This window comes from Argopecten irradians, chromosome 9 (assembly GCF_041381155.1).
Source record: "Argopecten irradians isolate NY chromosome 9, Ai_NY, whole genome shotgun sequence".
Lineage (NCBI taxonomy): Eukaryota > Metazoa > Mollusca > Bivalvia > Pectinida > Pectinidae > Argopecten > Argopecten irradians.
Window position 1 is genome coordinate 15,827,418 of NC_091142.1, and position 22,134 is coordinate 15,849,551.

Sequence of the window (22,134 nt, forward strand, 5' to 3'; positions counted from 1 at the left end):
TTTGGTAAAATAAGGTAATCAAACTTTCAAAATAGCACTAATTGTTCAACAGGGAACACAAATTAATTACAAGATTAGGATATTAATTAAGGCCATTTTACTTTTATGAAAGATAAAGTGTGTTATCACTATGCCAACAAACATTCTTGATTGACTAAGTTAATGAATACTGATTATAATGGGTACCAAGTTGAAACATCAGTATTGTCTCCCTGACGAGTCCTAGAAAGATAGAACAGCTGTATGGTGTCCCTAACATCACTGACGAGTCTAAGAAAGATAGAACAGCTGTATGGTGTCCCTCACATCACTGACAAGTCTAAGAAAGATAGAACACCTGTATGGTGTCCCTCACATCACTGACGAGTCCTAGAAAGATAGCTGTATGGTGTCCCTCACATCACTGACGAGTCCTAAGAAAGATAGAACAGCTGTATGGTGTCCCTCACATCACTGACGAGTCTAAGAAAGATAGAACAGCTGTATGGTGTCCCTCACATCACTGACGAGTCCTAGAAAGATAGAACAGCTGTATGGTGTCCCTCACATCACTGACGAGTCTAAGAAAGATAGAACAGCTGTATGGTGTCCCTCACATCACTGCCGTCCCTCACATCACTGACGAGTCTTAGAAAGATATAACAGCTGTATGGTGTCCCTCACATCACTGACAAGTCCTAGAAAGATAGAACAGCTGTACGGTGTCCCTTACATCACTGACGAGTCTAAGAAAGATATAACAGCTGTATGGTGTCCCTCACATCACTGACAAGTCTAGATTCCGGAAACTGTCCATCTCATTGTAGTTATGTTTCCAAATTCTGGAAACTGTCCATCTCCTTGTAGTTAAGTTTCCAGATTCCGGAAACTGTCCATCTCCTTGTAGTTATGTTTCCAGATTCTGGAAACTGTCCATCTCCTTGTAGTTATGTTTCCAAATTCTGGAAATTGTCCCTCATCATTGTAGTTAAGTTTCCAGATTCCGGAAACTGTCCATCTCATTGTAGTTATGTTTCCAGATTCTGGAAACTGTCCATCTCCTTGTAGTTATGTTTCCAGATTCCGGAAACTGTCCATCTCTTTGTAGTTATGTTTCTGGAAACAGTCCATCTCATTGTAGTTTTGTTTCCAGATTCTGGAAACTGTCCATCTCATTGTAGTTATGTTTCCAGATTCTGGAAACTGTCCATCTCCTTGTAGTTAAGTTTCCAGATTCCGGAAACTGTCCATCTCCTTGTAGTTATGTTTCCAGATTCTGGAAACTGTCCATCTCTTTGTAGTTAAATTTCCAGATTCCTGAAACTGTCCATCTTATTGTAGTTCAATTTCCTGATTCCGGAGACTGTCCATCTCCTTGTAGTTATGTTTCAAGATTCCGGAGACTGTCCATCTCCTTGTAGTTAAGTTTCCAGATTTTGGAGACTGTCCATCTCCTTACAGTTATATTTCAAGATTTTGGAAACTGTCCATCTCTTTGTAGTTAAGTTTCCAGATTCCGGAAACTGTCCATCTCTTTGTAGTTGAGTTTCCAGATTCCGGAGACTGTCCATTTCCTTGTAGTTAAGTTTCCAGATTTCGGAGACTGTCCATCTCTTTGGAGATGACATTTGTGACATGTATACACTTATCAGCCAGGCTCCCTCCCATCCTTTTAAGGGCAATCTCAGCCGCTTCCCTTACAGATTTTATGGGGTCATTTCTCCTAAAAAAAAAAAAAATTATTAATAGAATTTTTTTTTAATTTTATGTGTAAAATAGTCAATGTTTAGTCAATGTTTTTCCCAATTTTGTTCAACTGTACTACATATTGTTTTGTTAAATTAACTCATTCACCCCTGAAGACACATTTAGACTCTCCTAAATCAAAGACTAGACTAGTCCATTATGAAATTTCAGGGGTGAAAGAGTTAATTAGGATAAGCAGTATAATAAAAATCTTGAACAAGACTGGTATACACCTCTTGATAGCAAGTGACTGAATTGATACATCTTGTATTATACAGGGTGTCCCAAAAACATGTACCGAGATTGACACAGGAATTTGATGTCTATACCATAAGAAAGGTAATGATCTGCTCAGTACAATGATATATAACAACCTGGCAAAATATCATTTTGTTATTAATACTTATATTTAAATTCATGAGGAAGTCACATTTCAATATTTTTGCAATTTGTTCAGAAACATGATAACTTTCTGTCAAGGAATGTGTTCGATGTGTCCAATCTCCTTTTGGATGCTATGCTGAATTCTGTCCTTGGAAATTCCTCACTACCTCCCTGCATGTGTATATTTATAATGAGTAACTGAGGTGTATAATATACAACACCAGATTTTGTGATCAATATCTTACCAGCGATCAGCTACTGCAGTTTCACTCTTGCCTCCAGCCTTGAGGTAGCCCAGAGCCAGACAGGCGCTCTCTCTAACAAGTCTGTCATCATCGTCAAGCTTACTGATAATCTTATCCACTGTCAATTTCTTGGACTTCGCTGCACATGAAAACAAAAATTGTAATTTTCTGTAATTACAGTTCAAAAAAGGGGACCAATACTGTTAAACCCACCATTTAGGCACAAAAATGCAAACATTTCCTCGAAGCCAAAATATCCCAATTTACAGAAGGTCTAAATCAAGTAAACTGAAGTATCAAGTCAAATAAAAAATTCAATTATATAGACTTATACATTAAAGATGCTCCACCGCCGACAGAGCAGAAACGATACTCATCATTTGAACAATAATTGGTGTTTAATCGTGTATATGTATGTCTAATTAACAAAAAAATAATATAAAATAATTTATTTTGCTTTTAGTGCATGCACAATCAGTACTTCATTCCATACAGGATATAGTGTCACAGAATTTTTTCGGGATGCAATTAATTATTTTTTATACTTTTAACTTGAAGTAAAATTAGAAGCTCAAATTTTTCAATAGTGGTAATGGTATAAAGTAGGTAACTTTTGTAACTGAATAAAAATACTAATTTGTCTACTCCTGTTTTTGATAGCGAAAAAATACCAATTGTCAGTGGTGAAGCATCTTTAAGCGTAGCTCAGTGCGAGACCAAAGGGGCACAACTCTTTTTTTTTGGGAAAAATCTGCATGAAGAAAGCTCAAGGATATATTTTTATGTTGTCACTGAACACTAAATCTTACAACTCATTGACCCCTAAACATTCATAATGAACCCTTCCAGCTTTTGAATGAGAAGAGTCCAAGTATTTTTTTCAGGGGTGAGTGAGGTAATTTTATCTGTTTAATAATTGTCAATACTAGACTCTTGTAACAAAAGTTTATTAAATAAAGAGGGATATCTCATGCAGACAAAGTGAAACGTTTTATTTGCAAGCATCCCAAGAATCCTAAAACTTGGGTCAAGATGCCCATTTTATCGAAAATACAATGAAAGAATCTGTTACTCTCAAAATTTTTACTGATTTGTCACCAGTTTTAGCTGCTAGGTTTTTTTTGTTAACCTCATGGGTATTACTAAATACAATCTTTCCCTACCTATCATGGTGTGACAACAGAATCACAACCCGAGGGGTAATTCATTAACGTCTAACCCGAGGCTTGCAGAGGGTTTGACATTCATGAATTTCCCAGAGGGTTGTGATTTTGTCGTCACACACTCATAGGTAGGGAATGATTCTTTTTCTCCCATATACAAAATAAAAAGACAAGATAATAGGCGAAAAAGAAGCATTTTCACTGCAATTGATGACATCATCGACAATGCACGCCACTGTCACTGCATGAGTCATGATGTCATGTGATTGTCTTCTGTTTCAAAAGGTTTATCACGCGCAATCTATCATACTCTAGGGGTTGACAGAGAAATCACCCATGGCTAAAATCGGTGACAAATCAGTGAATGGTGGGAGAAATATTGCACATGCTAACCTTCAGTAGTAAACCTGAAGTTCCAGTAAATAAATACTAGGATGTGATGTCACGGTGGCATGTATTGCTAATGAAATCATCAATATTGCAGTTGACGAACCAATGTTCCCGTCACTGTGATTATGCTTCTTTCGAGACTGCTAGCTGATCCTTTTGTATGTAGGAGCAAAATAACTATATCCTACCTTGGGGGTGTGATGACAAAATCACAACCATTGGGGGAGGGGGGATTCATGAAATGAACCCTCGACAAGCCCGGATCAGGTTGGCTGTTCATGAATTACTCCTTAGTTGTGAATTCATTGTCCAATCCCTTCAACATTATTCGATTAATCCTGAATAGGCTCTGTTTTTCTCCAAACAAAATTAAGTAAAAAATGGACTTTGTCAAATTTGTTTGTACAAGTTACATAAGGAGAAAAACTTGACTTTGACTACACTTTTGTTTTGAAAAATTTGGACCAGGTCATTATAACGGTATACTTACCTGACTTGGCAAGAGCTATGGTAGCGACAGCACGAATGTTTGGATCTTCATCCTGCAGCATTTCTGTGAGTCCTTTTACCACTGCGGGGAAAGTGAAATTCCCTGTTAGAGTCAAAAAGAAGAATAGAAAGGTGAAATATTTTAAAATAATACATGTACATGCAAGTTTTGTATTGTGTGTGATTCTGTACAGTGTTGAGGCAGTTGCTAGGTAATGGAGGTAGTAAATAAATAATATATATAAAAAATAATTTGAATTAAGTTTGTTTCGGCGCCAGACTCTATCAGAAACATATACAGGTGTTGTCAAAGATTAAAATACTGTAAATCAACTTTTTTTCTCTGATATTTTACAATTTCATTTCAAAACTTGTTTGCAAAGATTAAGATTCGCTGATTGAAAAAGCCAATGAAAATTTCTATCAATAAATATGATGTAAATGGTAGTTTGCAGAGATAAATTTTTGCAAATTTACTTGGACTGCAAAATTCGTGAAAGTAAATCGCACACGAAAGAAAGTTGATTTACACAGAAACACATATACATAGAGATTGGTAACTCCGCCATAGTATGATTTTGGAAAGAAAAAGTACTATTTTAACTTATATACTAATAATTAATTTTCTCTTTGTTTCTGGCTTTCTGATTGGCCTATTCATTTTTTTCATTCCACGATGAAAAAAAAATCTGAGAATGGCACGGAAACCCGACGTTATAGTGACGTCACAATAGAAACATTGACGTAGCGTATTGATTCGGAAAAAATATTTGTTTGCAAACTTTTATGAGAATCCGCTACACAGATTCACACAGTTTGCAAACAAAATTTCTTCCATAACCTGATGAAATAAAAAAATAGTGACTTAAATACTTAAATAAAACAAAATGTACTGCCGGTTTTGAATGTCTGATTTTGGAAAAACCAGGTAAAATTGGTCATTTTCATGCTTTCAAAAATCATATTAATCGGGACAATTGGTTATATCAATCCGTGCTATAATGGTTAAACTTTGTATTGATGCAGAAATATCATGTTTGAAAGAATGTACTTAAAAGTAGTAAGCCAAGGGAAAATGCCTATAAACTGGAGGTCCCTCTGACTGTCAACAAAGACAAAGAAGGAGTTTCCAATCTCTATGTATATCCCTTAGCAAAAATAACTGAATTTCCCAGTGATATTCCGGTTAAATCCCAGTTAAAATACATTAACCATTCATTTCAAGGTTTTCTCTCCTTTAACATTTCTTCATACCAGTTTTGTGTGTACAGTTAATCAATATAAAAGACAGTTTTCTGAAAATCTTGTTTTATGTGCTGAAACATTTCCATTCAAATTGCAGTTTTTAGATAACTGGAATTTCACTGTATCAAAATACCAGTTAATTTTATTCTGAAGCAGGGCTTATAAATAACCTTTTCTGATATCTCCGCTCTGTAACCAGTCGTCAAATGCCACCATCAACAGTATTTGTGTACATAGCCACTGCAGGACATATAGGTCAAGGCAAGAGGAAAATTGTGAAAGGAGTTGGGTATTCCAAATTTGCATAAGACGGAATATCGGAGGGATGGAGTGGAGGGCAAGTTTGAGCCTCAATCTAACATATTGTCCAATCAAAAGCAACTTAATTATGTGTTTCTGGTTTACAGCAGTCTTACATGACTTGTGCTTACCAAGATTCTGTATGGTCGTAAGTCGCATGGTACTGGTCATGTTGAAAACAGCATGCATTGCGTAGTACCCCACGACGTACTGTTGAATCCTATTATAAAATCGGTGTGGGTCTGCATCAGGGTTCCCTTCACAGAAGCTGTCATACACCGATCGTTTCACAGTCTTATTCAAAGTGAAAATATCTTTATACATCAAATTCAAGAAGAATTTCAGCTTATCTTCTGAATATTTCATTATTATTTTTTCTTTATAGTCATTTTCAAATTTCTGACGAAATGTTGTCCAAGGCACTTCTGATTTTCCTTTAAAATTGCGATCCCAGAAGTCATAGCGAAGTTGTCTGCCCCTAGCACTGCGGACTGATCGCGAGGTTGCAGCAGTTGTAGGACGAGTATATTCTATCTCCTCTTCTGAAGAGCTCTCCGAGCTGCTTTCTTGGTCCGTCTCGTTACCATTGTTACTGTCAAAATTGATGTTGATGTTCATTCCATGGAACTGTAGAGTACCTGTTCAGGTGAAAAAATCACCAATTTTATTCTTTTGATTTAATACAGGAACTGAACTGAAACAGCTTAATTTTTTAAAAAACAGTAATGTAAAAAAAGTTTGGTAATTTTGTAGACACTAAAACTAGGACCTCATTATTAATACTTCATTTATTATCATCTTTCGATTTTAGTTGAAAAAAATGAAAGTGATTTCATTGCCATCTGGTCTTCATACATAGATCAAACTTAAAATTGGCCATAAATATTAAGATGCCAAGAAAATAATATCTTTACCCATACGCTGGTGGCCATACAGAAGAGTTCTTTAAGACAAGTTTCACTGTACTAACGGCAATAACCATATGAAAAATCTCAATCACATTTTGGGTCAAAATTGCTCGTGTGAAAAGTGATAAATACCGGTTTCCTCTGCTGTATTGTCCTCTAAGTGTTCTTCGTTATTAAACGACTCCTGCATTGAGGCCAAAAGGGCTGGCATGTTCATATCCCACATCTCGTCTTTAAAGAAGAATGTCCAATTTATCTTGGCCAACATCAACTTCCTATTTCATAAAATTTTTGTCATATATTAACTTATAGGGTCAAAATTCATACATTTACACATTACAGAGTTATCTTCCCTTGTGGGTGGTAAGATGTTAGATGGTGTAGTGGTTAAACCACTCGCCTTTCACCAATGCAGCTGGGGTTCAATCCCTGGCACAGACATGAAAAGGTCAGGGGTCACCTGTCCAATCCCTTTGGTTTATTTAACCCTCCCATTTTAAGACCCCTTGTGTGCTAACATCCAGGCCATGGAAAGTGATTTATATAAGTTTCGCAATTAATGTAAAATAAGTAATGCTCATTTTATTTTATTTTGACTTACTTTCCCCTTAGGCGTAGATACTGTTTATAATGTGACATTTTTATAACTCTAACACCATATTTTTCAGATATTAAAATCAACATTTTTGCTCATAATCGATGCCTTCACATAAGGGAGATAATTCTGTAATGTCCAAAGACGGAATACGAATCAATTCAGCCATCAAACATATAAATGATGTCAAGAAATTTCAATCACAGTCTGTTGAAGTTTAAACTTCTTTTCCTATATACTTACACTCCTCCGTCAAGGTGAGGGTTGATGTCCCGGAATTTACTCAATCCAATCGGAAAGATGTTAGAATTGGAGATGTAGGCGAGAGCTAACTCGTCTTGGCAGTGGGAATCTTTGGTTGTGGCTTCACTGATAACCATCGCAAATACCTACACACAGATTGTACATACTTTAGATTTTATATTAACATTTATAAACATGGTGTATATGTATTGGACAAGAAATTATGTGTGCGTATAATAAAGCCAATATCTTCTTTTTTTTCTCTGATCTACAAAATATCAAAATTTCCTTTATACAGCATAGTTTGCCAGTTCCGTATTTGCCATAATTAGCGCCCGGGGCGGTTAAATAATTATAAAAAATGGGGTGCTTATTAATGAAACCTAATGCTAGTTTGCGACGAAAAAAGTCATCCATATTTTAATTTTTTCTGTACTCATGGTACATTGTACATTAATCTGTTACAGTAAACTTGTATATGCCTTTTATCCTTTGAAACACATCATCATGTCGTGATTTACATGTAAAAGACTCCCAAGTCCATGTAATATGGGATACAATGCTGAGGCATCACATATTGCAAAGCATTGTTAAATCCATGGGATGTGGGCACTTATACAACTATTTCAACTCTTCTCCTTAAAAGGGGAGGGAGGCTTATAGGGGAAAAATTGCTAATTACGCCAAATATGGTATATAAAAGTTCTGCATTGTAAGCTTTTATTACTATTAATTAAAGAGGCAATATCGAAAGCGATCCGGATTAGAAAAGGGCCAGTTTTGATATGTTAAACTGGAATTATTCAAATTTCTATTACTCCATGATTTTCCTTTTACATTTTAAATTCAATTTCAGACATTTAACAAACCATTCAAGCATCATATTTATACCTAATACAGTAGCCTTTAAAAAAACCAACTTGATTTGAGATGGTATAAGTGATGGGAATCGGTTTAATTTACATATTCGATAATTGGAATGTCAAAATTGATCAATTATCTATTATAATCAGTTTTCAAATTCAGGAATTAATTGCTCTATTTAATGGAATTAAGCTCTATTCCGAGATTATTGCGATGTATTACTATGTTTTTAACCGGTGAGAAATACTATGAATATCACTTGAATCATGAGGTAACAGTGAGGTGAGAAAGCATGTCCACTGCGACAGACTAATGTGTCATGATGGATACTGTACTATATGGGAGCAATGTCTGTAGGGTATTAGAAATGTGCTCATTATCCAGTTGAATTATGATAAACAAAAGTATCATGACACAAATCTAAGGATTTAGGACCACTTTCGAAAAATTCCGATTAATTGGTTTTACAAATTTTTAATCGATGATCAGCTTTAATTCTTTTTTTAAATTATCAGCCAATCACTAGATGATATACTTTTGGTGTGGGAATAGTTCATTATGAATTTCATTGTATCAGGGCTGAATGGGTGACCTACCTTACAACTAAGGATTGCCTCCCCTTTCTGGCTGAGGTTAAGTTTGGCATCTTGAGCTGGATCAGCATACCACACTTTCCAGCCCTGCTCCTCAAATTTTGCTGAAAATAAAAGTTGAATTATGAAGTACAATTGACATTAATCAAATGAACAGAAGATATTTTCATGAGAAACCAAAAATATTTCAAAGTTATCTCCTCTGACACGTCATAATAAGACTTTCCTTTGAGACATCATAAAAAATACAGAAGTTATCTCCCATGAAACACCATAAACATATAGAAGTTATCTTCCCTGAGAAATCATCAACATACAGAAATTATTTCCCCTGAAGCATCATAAACATATAGAAGTTGTCTCTCCTGGGAAACCATAAACATAAAAAAGTTATGTCCCTTGGAAACCATGAATATATATAAGTCATCTCCTACAAGGTACTGTATATATATAGAAGTTATCTCCCCTGGTCCATCATAAACAAACAAAAGTTATCTCTCTTGGGACAACATACACAAACAGAGGTTATCTCCCCTTGACACTATAACTATACTGAAGTGTTATCTCACCTAAGCCACAATAAATATACTAAGTTATCAACCCTGAAACACATAATCATGCGATACATTGTATGTAAATAATTTACAATTAAGAATTTGTTGAAAAACATCTCTGTTTCATGCATACCTTTAAGCTTCCTGACGAAGTCTAAGTCCTTTATATTGTAGCTGATCATGACGTCACATGTGACTTTAGACTGGAGGTTTGCTGCCATGGTTAACGGGAACCTCTAAACTTTCAAGCTGAGATTTATTATCAGAATTATGTTTGTTTTGACGTCGTTTGCCGGAGCTCTTTCTGAATGAATCGTCAGCTTCAGGGACTCCAGTGCTTGTCGGCTCTATTACTACAAAGAGAAATGAAGATAAAAACTAGAAATGTATAGACATACATATACTGTATATACATATGACTACATGTATATAGGTCTCTGGAAGCAGAGGCCACCCCCTTCATATGCCGTAAACCAACTTAATTTCACAGAAATTTAATTTCCTATTTTAATAAATTCAATAAATTATTTAATAAATATTTTCTTCAGGATGACGTCCTATAGACATTATTCTTCTTGTAATCAACATTATTAGATTAATAACATTAGTTATATTTCTTTCACATTTGTCAAAGGAACTACGTATCTTTTATTATAAATATGAAAATTATAGACCTTTGATTTGGTCCATATGGTGTTATATTACCGAAGTAGAATCTAATATTTCTTTCTACAAGGTTGTATATCACCATTTGTACCTCAACAAAAGTCCATAATTGATTAATATCATGAAGAATTTTTCAATAACATTATACCATTGATAATAATGTTACGACCATCCTCCTGCTTGCTATATACACTGCACATTCCCATTCTGTGTGAGAAATTCTTTCCTTGAACTATCTTTTACACTAAGATGTGTTTTTCTTGGATAATTTTCTTCTTGATGTGGTTTCGTTTATATTAATGTTTAGGTAAAATCCAGGGAAATGATTTTCAAATCACGTATCTGTAATTACATCTGTCACGGCACTATATGATCCAAAGAGAAATTTTCTTTAACATCCAATATATAGTTGTGCACATTCATTTCTTGTGATGTTTGTAATTATTCCATTCATGAAATCCCGCCTCCAGTAACAGGGGAAAAGAGACAGGGGGTCTTATTGGCAGACAACTCTCACACTTCTGCAAAATTTGTATAAATAAGTGGGGGTCTTATTTGCAGGCAACCCTCCTAATTCTGAAAAAAAATATGAAAATAGGTGGTGGATGAAGTCCTTTTTATAGATAACCCTTTTAATTCTGAAAATAATTGTAAAAATAGGTGAAAGGTCCTAATTGCTGGAGAGGTCCTATTTGCAGTAAAATAAAATAAACAGCCCCAATTCAATGGAGATCGCGACAACACCATCAGGATAACTCACTGCAGAAATTGTGAAAGTCTCTATTGTAGGTGAACATATTGAATCAATATTAAGAGATCCTTAATCGATGTAGAATAAAAAATATCTACCGGTACTTAGGCGGAACATCAATACATGTACTCACAAATCTTTCATCTTAAGTAGATGTCTTAAAACATTCACAAACTCTGTACTGATAAAAAAATCTATTTGCATCGATCTGCCATCCAAGTAGATTTCATCAATCCTCAACATGAAGCAGACACATAATCTATTAATCTTCATGTTCAATATCAATATATTAATAAAACGATCGAAGCTGATAAACTCTATAAATTCTCCATTGATGTATACAAATTTTTCGTCATCAAATAATAGTTTCTTAACATTCGTTTACAACTTGTAAATAAGTCCTCCAATATATTTGAAGATGATAAAAGCAGTTGTACTCTATAAATTCAGCATTGGTACAAACAAATTTTCCCGTTGAAGCAGACGTCATCGAATAATGGTTTCTTTGCTTTCATTTACAATTTCTAACTAAGTCCTCCAATATATATGACTTTGATAGAAGCAGATTCAGTATTGGTACAAACAAATTTCTGTTGAAGCAGACGTCATTGAATATCTTCACACTTGTTTACAACTTGTAATAAAATCCTCCAATATATTAATAACAAATTTCTGTTGAAGAAGACATTGTTGAATACCTTCAAGCTTATTTACAACTTGTCATTCAAATCGTCCAATATATTTGATAACATAAGCAGATGATTTTTTTTCAACTTTCCATTGAAGCAGATGTCATAGAATATGTACACATTTTGCATGCCGTAAGCTTCCTCATCCATTGGAGAAAAGATGTCAACTAGCTAACTATGTGTTCATTTTCACAGCTGATGCCACCAAATATTTAATATTCCTTCAAAAATTGAAGCAGACAGTCCAATATCTAATCTTTTTTCAAAAATTTGAAGCAGACGTCAATCATCTATTTATATGTTCAACCATCAACAGATATTTCTCTGAACCGATGCGGAGACTGTCGAGCCTCAACCTCTATTATGAAGCCCCATCGCTATAAAATAACTTAAATCAATCCGAGTGTATTGATAACGCTGAGGATTGTTATATGTAGCTTTGTGTAGTCCAATTAGTTCACCAACAGAACACGTATAAGCATACTCTCTAGTCTCTGTCATGAGGATCTAATGATCTAAATGCCTTATCACGACATATTGGCACAAATGTAGATCATGTCCAGCCCACACAAATTTCCTTGTCTGAAAGTCTCATATTTCTACATTAGTGTCTTTCACTCTAAAATAATGGCCGGAACCGGGGTCTGATATCAAAATCCTGAATTTTTTTTTTCCGTAAAAAAGTAAAAAAAGTGGGAAAAAAAATAGGGTCGGGGATAAAAAATAAGGGTCGGTCGGGTAACACTAAACAGACATATTATTTTTTTGGCCTAATCTTCAGCTTCACCAGGATATCACTATATATATAAATAATACAAGATATAATCATGATATTTGACACGGTAATAATATATGTGATATAATGCTGAACAAAACTATATCAATACTTCAAGTATTGATCAGGAAATTGTATAATTCTAATCGGATAGCTTGATCTATATATAGATACCTATTTTCGCTCTGTTTTCAATAGTGTAACCAGACAGGTACAGACTTTGCTCTCATTACAAGGAGATTCTGGACTGGAGTTACTCTTTATCATGCTCTTAACAGCCAGGGACATTTAAGAATCTGCCAGGTTTTAGATGGTGGTAGAAATAAGTAGTTGGTTTCATGTACCAACATGGGATTTGAACTCATGACCCATCGGTGGAGGGCTTGTTGTAATATGTCAGGGCATCTTATTATAATTAACTATCAAGCCGCCACGGCCCTTCAGCAAACATGGTCATTTGGAAGAAATTCAAGGTTATTATGATAGTCCAGTTATAATACTGTATATAACACAATAAACACCAAGAATATTTACAAAAATTGAAAAAAAATATGGTAGTGCTTTTTGGAACCAAATTTTTGACTACCGGTAGTCTCTCATAAAACCATTGACCAAAGTAAGTCATAAATCAATTCGCAAATAATATAGTCAAACCTGTCTAGAAAGACCATCCAAGAGACTCAGAAAAAAATGTCTCTATAGCCAAGTAGTCTTTATACACAGGTTTCATTGTGTTGAAATTGTTACCCTGAGTAAGTGGTCTTATTAAGTAGGTGGTCGTTATGCAAAGGTGATTGCTAATTAAGGCATATATGTATATTGTATCTGTTACTATATATAAACCAGGGATAATTGTAATTACTTATATGATACACCTGTATAGAAGTGATTAACACTTGTAAATAAGACAAATCTGCGATGCCGCTTGCAGAGACTTAATGAGATCTCTCTCTACAATCGTACAAATCAACATGCTTGTTGTCTGAGACTAATCAATATTACACCTACGGCTAGCTAACATTGATGGTTAGATGCTACCCTTTTGAGACAGAGAAATTGATCGATAAGACAGTTGGTGTTACCGGGGAAACTGAGAAAAAAATACAATTAAACCAAAAACAAAAAACACACAGTTGTGTTTGATACTGGTTGATGTGAATAAATTAACTCATTTACCCCTGAAAATTCATAATGAACCCTTCCTGTCTTTGAAATAGCAGAGTTCAACTGCATAGTACATGTAAGTCTTCAGGGGTAGAGGAATTGATTAATACTGTTTGAAATAGAAATGGTATTATCAGTAATTTACTACCAATACAATGTTATAAGCCTTACATTTCCATCCCTATATGTGCCCCTCCCCATTTTTTAGGCCTCAATTTCATTTACCTTTAATTAAAGGGACAATTCACTCGGGCGAATTCTTTTACAAAACCAAGAAGCAAAATATGGCATAAATGTATTGTTCTTCATTTCTTATGAAACATATAACATAAAATATTGACAAATTCCATGTCATTGTGTAGTATTTTAATTAATATTGTGAAATATCAAATCATTGATCAATACGATTAAGCAGGTACGAAATGGACGCTGTACCCATACCCGAACCAAAGTCAGGCATGTTAAACAAATAAACAACATAACCACTGTGGAGGTGATAAAATGATTTTTAGGCAAGACAATTCACCTAATAAGGTAAACACACTTCTGTCATAGTGATTTGAGCAGTTTTAGACAAAAGTTGCATTACTTTACGAGCAAGGGACAAGGTTTGGCATACAAGAAGTTCGACCACAATGTGTAATGGCGGACTGCGAGCGAGTTTGAACATCTACACACATGTCACAACCATGGGCTTTTCAGGCATATCATAGTAAAATCGACTGGTCTAATTTCCATTAGAACTGGGTTTTTTCCCGATATATGGACAAATTGTAATGTTATCTTAGACTGAATTGTCCCTTTAAATTCAGGCTGACAAATGAAAACTGTGGATTTCTTTATCGATTCTTTTTTGTAAAATGATTTATTGTTACTTTGTGCAATATTTTTATGAAAGGCTAGTCCAAATTTGTATTCTATTAGCGCCCTTTTATTTATTTCAAATTTTGAGTGTGATGGGCACTTACAAATAAATGTATTAGGTCAAATACAGTATGTTGATATAACCAAAAAGATATACCAGGTAGCTGGCTAAATGTTTTTTTAATCTTTTTTTTTATATTTATTTTATTTTTGAAGATTTTACATATACAGATACATGGTAATCTCACTCACATCATACACACCTCCTCACATCATATTCAGCATAATTGCAATATATTACCATCTCCATGTATCAATCATCCTCAAAAATTGACCATCACATTCACATCCCTCGGCCTCATCAATGATCAGCATTCATACTCACATCGTCATTAATTAAGCATACCAATATATTATTAACTCATCCGAGATCATCATATACAATCGACCCACTCACATCCTCATTCAACATGACATGAATTTAATATTATCATCATGAGTCATCATCCTTATAACATTAATCATCATATACACTTACATCATCATTCAATATGATATCAATAAGATTATCATCCTCATCAGTGGTCAACAAACACGTCATCATTCATCATAAAATCACTGTATCATTTCTCTACTTATCATCAACACAATTACATTATTCATCCTTATCAATTCTCTATCACCTTACAAGCATACTACCATAACATTACATTTCAACATGACTTCAATATATATCATCATTATTAGCATGTCCTTATCATTATCTTACTTTTAAATGTGATCAAATAAAAAAGTCTCTGACACATCTGAACATACTTACAAAACACTGACAAGTGGGCATACAAAATGTACTTGAGACACACACGTACAAGACACACACAAATATAAAAGACACACACAATGAAAGAGAGACGGGGGGAAGAGAGAGAGAGAGAGAGAGAGAGAGAGAGACGGGGGGAAGAGAGAGAGAGAGAGAGAGAGAGAGAAAGAAAGAGGAGGGGGAGAGGTCAGACTTTCAGATCTTATGGCTCATTACTTACACAAGCAGAAGAGCTTAACTGATATTAATGATGTATGTAATTTTAGTGTATAACAAGAAAGACAGCTACTGCATGAGTTAATATTAGTCCAGTTCAACAAGTTTTATCCACTTTTTCCATTCGCTAACAAATTTTCTGTGAAAATACTCCCCTTTACTGTAAGCAATGTGTCTCTGTACTTTATAGTATTCTTGAATCAAATTAACAAAAACCATAACATTTAATGAACCATGAAATCATCTGGTTCTATATATGTAGTGTTTAATAAGAAGAATAATTTCATTGTCCATTCTGTTATATAGACCTGTAGGTTAAAATAGCCCAAATATCATTGCTTGTTTATTTAAGGCAAAGGGAATAAAAAGAACTTCTAATAAAGTTTCAAAGCTTGTCAGAAAATTTTGAACCTCATTACATTCCCATAAAATATGGATAATTGTCTCCCTTTCTATAATGCAAAAAGTACAATGTGGGTTATTTGTGAGACCAATCTTGTAAATAAAAGAGTTAGTTGATAAAATATGATGGTTTATTCGAAATTGTAACCATTGAAATTTAGTATTGAGAGTTACCTTGAATGGAAGAGAATACATTTATGTATATCTTTTTTCATGTGCCATTATTTAAGTCAAATATAGTTCCTCACTTTCTCTGAGCAGATATACTGGTGTTTTTCTATATAGATGTAATAAGCACTTTATAAAATTCTTGAGAACCTTTCTTCTTTTTCAAAATAATTTTCAAGATCTGTAGGTATAATTGGGTATGGTAAAACACTGTTTGGAATATGATGATTTTTAAGGTAATTTTTAATACTTCTCAATAGTCCATGAAACTGAAGATAGTTTGTAACATTACCATGTAACTCTCAAAATTCTTCGAAAGAGTAAAAGGAGCAAGTTGTTTTATCCTTAATTAAATCATTTATTATCGTAATACCATTATTAAACCAGTTTCGAAAAAACACAGTTTTTTTATCAACAACGATATTTTTATTATACCTCAACGGTGCTTTCAGCACAGAACAATTGTGCTTCTTGTACGGTTCTTCCTTTAACCTGAGTTTGTACCATGCATTAAAAACATCATTCCAAAAAACATTACTATTGTGAGCTTGAATTTGTTTTATGTATTTACAACCACAGTTTGCCAAAATATGAGGATTTAACCAAGTTTTTAAAATGCATAGCCATTTCCCTTCTGACCTGAAAATCCTTCTTACCCATCCAATTTTTAAAGATTCAATAAATGATACCAAATGGAACATTTTAAGTCCACCATCTATATAGTTCTGAATAATTATATTTCTCTTCATTTTGTCAGTTTTGCCATTCCATAAAAAAGAAAAAAAGAATGGAGTTTAGCTCTTTAATAAATTTATCCTCAGGATTTGGTAAAGAAATAAATAGATGATTCAACTGTGATATCAATAATGATTTGATTATACTGACTTTCCCTATTGGAGTAAGCTTTCTTTTACTCCAACTTTTAATTATATCTTTAAGTTTAATTAACTTTTTATCGAAATTCATTTCAAGAATTTTTTGCAAATCTACATGAAAATGTAAATTATTCTATATTTCTTGCTATTCTTGCTACCTATTCAAAGTACTTGAGTTTTACACTTATTAACTTTTAAACCAGAAACCTTTGCAAAAATATTCAGTTCATCAACCGCACCCTTCAGTGATTTCTCTGTTCCATCTAATATTAATGAAGTGTCATCAGCATATTGTAAATTCAGAAGGGGGTAGTTATTAACATTGATACCATTTATGTTACTATTATTTCTAAGATGTATAGCCAATATAAAAATTGCAATGAAACGTCAAGGTATGAGAGAAAAATACTCTTTCAAGCATCTGCTTTTACAACATTTTGTGACCCTCGGGTAGAATATTCCTATCCTTCATATCCACATATGAAAGAGTCTTATAGTCTTTTACATTGTACATATTACTGACTGTAACAAAATTACATGTGATTGTCAGATGTCCCGACACAACACCACAAGTCCTCCACCTCTGGTTCGCGAGTTCAAATCCCGTGTGTGGTGAAGCTTGCCATGTACTGATCATTGCTTGGTGTTTTTTCTCCAGATAGGCAGATACTCCAACTTTCCCCCACCATCTTAACCTAGCACATCCTTAAATGGCACTGACTGTTGATAAGACATTGAACTAATCAAACCAAACAGACACATTCCTGAAGTGATCACACCAGTCAAGAGTAGAATGTTAGCAAACAGAAGACCTCCTCTGACCAAATTCTCAAACTGGAGAGTTTGTGTAGTGACAAAATCTTTACCAGATAAACTTTTTGTTTATTTGTTTGTTTGATTAATTTATGTCCAATTATCAGCCAGGGTCATGTAAGGATGGCCTGTCTGAGTCCCATGTATGCGGTGTGTAGCGTGTGTGTAGTGTAAGGTGCGTGTTTAAGGAGACTGCAGTATGTTCTTGTTGTGTCTTCTTGTATAGTGGAACTCTTGCCTTTTTTATAGTGCTATATCAGAACCACTGAAGTATGCTGCTGAAGACATCAAGCAACACAAACCACCAATCATTTAAACACATGGGCAAAAACACTCTTAATGCATGTAATAATCACTGTATAGTTATACATAATGCAATTCATTGAAATTACAGGTACTGATATTTTAGCTATAACAAAAATGATGCTAAAATCATAAGAGTTATATTTTCTATGTAAAACCTACAGTATATCAGTAATAGAAATAAGATAATATGTAGGTTGGCATTTTTGTAAAACTTCGGACTTTTGAGAAACTCAGTGTGAATGACCATTTTCAAACTGGGGACTTTTTTCTTCACTTTATCCATGGAAATATATAAATCAATTTTGTGAGTCTCTAGTCCAATACGGGAAACTCAACAGGTATAAGCACAGGGACTTAGCAGCGGCCAATGTGTGTACATAATGTACATTATAATAAATATGTATTATTATTTCTCCTTAAGTTATGTATGTCTGTGTCGTTGATATACATGTATATAGCTCATTTATTTTAAGAAACATGAATTCAAAAAAATATTTCCATATTTCTCTATCACAGATTTTATACCCTTGATACTATATATTATAATTATATGTGTATACGTAACAGGAGAGGAGAAAATGTAGCGACAAGACCAGGATTTGAACCTGGGACCCTCCAAACATAAATTGAGTGCTCTCCCAACTAAGCTACATTGTACCTGGTCACCAATGATCAACCCAGTCCAATCCCACTACATATGTAATCCATACATGTAAATTGACCATTGGTTGAAATTGGTAGCCATGAGGCTACAGCACATGTACAATTACTGACTAAAAAGATATTTATTATACAGATGTATAATATGGAAAAAGGTCAGGAACAAGCCAAATTGTTTTATATGGTTTGATAATAGCTTGGTTGATAACACTTATGTTCTGTTAACAGTTGAGATCATCTGACATGTGTAAGGACATACACTAATGTATGCATTGTTAAAGGCTGTGGTATTTTATATTGTATGTACTATGTACATTGTAGTGCTCTCTATAAATTAATTAACCAATCAAAGCCAAGAAATCAAAACAAATGTACTAAACACATACTGACATGGCAGCTTGGGGCGCATTTTTTTCAATCGGAGATTGCAAAATGCTACGTTGAACATTTATCTTATCTTGTTACAACTTGAATCACAAACAAAACGAAAGTAAAAGGTGGTCGTACGCGCTCATCATTCACTTATACAGCGCACGTGTATATGAGTAGCTACTAGATGACGTCAGATATGATGAATCTACAAGAAAAGGCACAAAGATAATGTCCTACCTGATTTCGCATTGCTTTTTCCAAATTAGAATATTTCGTAATCCGAGCCATATTCATATCCAGGATAAACAAAAATGTTCGGAATAAACCAAGTTATTAATAACATCCTAACTTTCCGAATGATAGATTTCCGGTTTGTAGCGCACCTGCTTAAAGGGAAGCAATCGATACAATCAATTAGGCTGCCTTCGACTGGCAGTATGGTATGATATGCACATGTATCACAATACCCTGTAGCCTCTATAATATATTTCCATGTAAGTTGTACAAAGCACATACAAAGATGTACATGTATTAATTGATTTAAAGTGTGAACGCGTGAAAAATTAAACAAATGCCCTTTTCGACTTCTGTTTCTAAAACTACATTTACTGTTCCACGGAAATGCACATTTAAATGAATTCCGAACATTCTGATATCACAGAATGAATTCAAAATCTGATATCGCGCGGAATTACAACATAAATTAATATAAAAAAGACGCGATAAAACCAATTGTCATGGTACAGGATAAATATAATTGAGGGATTTTTGTTTTATTTTTGTTGAAACTGAGAATGATATCGTCTTAGTGACGCCATTATGAACAGTTATTTAAAATGAATTTGAAAAGGAAAATATCGCTCTTTCCAATGGTACATGTTGTACGTAGTAAACGTTTTTGTCAAGAAGCGCTAATTATATATTATATTTTATTGAAACAATATAAATGTCTCGTTCACAAATTTTCGGCCTCTTGGCCATCTAAAATATTATTCAAACAGTGATAAATGTCAGTATAAAATGTATGCTATTTTAGCCGCTATAAAGCTACATTGTAGGCGAGGTACATGTACATCTGTTCGTATATATCACACAATGAAGAATAAGAAGTTTACCGATTTTAGGTCTAGACGCCTACATCGTTCTTACTCTGGTACATGTATAGCTCCAAATTGATATAAACTACGTACTTTATAAATTGGAAGGGGGTAGGGGTAGAGGGTATTTAATTCAAAAGTATATTTTGAGAGCTTTGACATTTCAGTTCATTATCTTCAAAACATAAATAATTGCTACCGTATGATAGTCACTGCAGGTCTAAAAGTATACAAGTATTAGCTTTCCAAAAACCTACATTTTTGTAAGTGGACTACGCGGAATATTAACAATTTGGTTGGAAAGAATACGGAAATTGAACAATGATATGATAAATTGATAATATTGCTTAGAAAATTCAATTGTTGGAAATTAAACCACAATCTGTGGCTGATTTTCCCCAAAATGGCACAAAACACACGTTCTTTGTAATAAAACGTAGCAAAACAAGTCACGTGCTAATAATTATACCTCATTCATGCTATTGGCCGGAATAAATATGGAATTGTATTATAGGTAACTTGCTTACTTCCAAATACATGTACATGTATAGTAATTTCTCTGACCTGGTATTTAGTATATATAATTGCCTTTGACTAAGATCTTAATTTTCTCTGTGTTATATATATCTGATCTGAAACATATAGAAGATAATTATACATCTATATAGCTACATAAAGAATTTTGCGAATTTAGCCGGGAGTAGCCGATCTTTGCTGATCCTAGAATAGACGGTTAGACCTATTGAATTGGTCAATTCTCATTATATCATATATATATATATATATAAAAACGTGGAAAACAGTACATTTGTGCTAGACAAAATAATATGTATCCAATAATACCATCTTGGAGTCTAAATATTTTCAAATAATTCAATTTTTCAAAAAAATGGTAAGCAAACTATAACTATATTTGGAAGTAACACACAATCACGTGATCACTACCAATAATACAATGTTCTATATTTGGGCCATACAATGGTAAAACCAAATCAAATAAAGATGAAATCAATATAACGACAAATGAAAATAATATTATGAGAGCACCAAATAAAACAATGATAGATGCAAATCAAATATACATGTCACCAAATCAAATAATGGCGAAATCGATTGATATAATGGTAACAGAAAATAAAACCATGACAAATGGATACATTGGTCTAATCAAATCAAATATAGATAAAATGATACCAAATATTGATAAGATCAAATCATATAATCGTACAACCATATCATATAATGAAAATACCAATTCATATAAGTATATTTGAACCATGACGAGACATTATGAACAGTTATTTACGTTTTTAAATCCCGAGTTTGAGGTAAAATCAAAGGATTTTTAGCCCCAAAAATATCCTGTAGAAGCTTGAATGGTAAAACAGTAAAAAGTATAGTAAACGTTTTTTCAAGAAGCGCTAATTATATATTATATTTTATTGAAACAATATAAATGTCTCGTTCACAAATTTTCGGCCTCTTGGCCATCTAAAATATTATTCAAACAGTATAAGTGTCTCTTAGATAAATGTCAGTATAAAATGTATGCTATTTTAGCCGCTGTAAAGCTACATGTGTAGGCGAGGTACATGTACATCTGTTCGTATATATCACACAATGAAGAATAAGAAGTTTACCGATTTTAGGTCTAGACGCCTACATCGTTCTTACTCTGGTACATGTATAGCTCCAAATTGATATAAACTACGTACTTTATAAATTGGAAGGGGGTAGGGGTAGAGGGTATTTAATTCAAAAGTATATTTTGAGAGCTTTGACATTTCAGTTCATTATC

General features: G+C 33.8%; 1 protein-coding gene across 1 annotated transcript; it reads right to left on the bottom strand.

The window, feature by feature from the left end:
• Positions 1 to 607: 607 nt before the first annotated feature.
• Positions 608 to 19,600, bottom strand: LOC138331605 (uncharacterized). The gene is made up of 9 exons (XM_069279317.1): positions 19,477 to 19,600; positions 9,832 to 10,051; positions 9,148 to 9,248; positions 7,688 to 7,833; positions 6,982 to 7,124; positions 6,073 to 6,579; positions 4,398 to 4,499; positions 2,355 to 2,493; positions 608 to 1,702 (listed from the first exon to the last, which is right to left on the bottom strand). The coding sequence occupies exons 2-9, from the start codon at positions 9,917 to 9,919 to the stop codon at positions 1,561 to 1,563; spliced, it is 1,368 nt and encodes a 455-aa protein (XP_069135418.1). The 5' UTR covers positions 9,920 to 10,051; positions 19,477 to 19,600; the 3' UTR covers positions 608 to 1,560.
• Between the last annotated feature and the right edge of the window lie 2,534 nt (positions 19,601 to 22,134).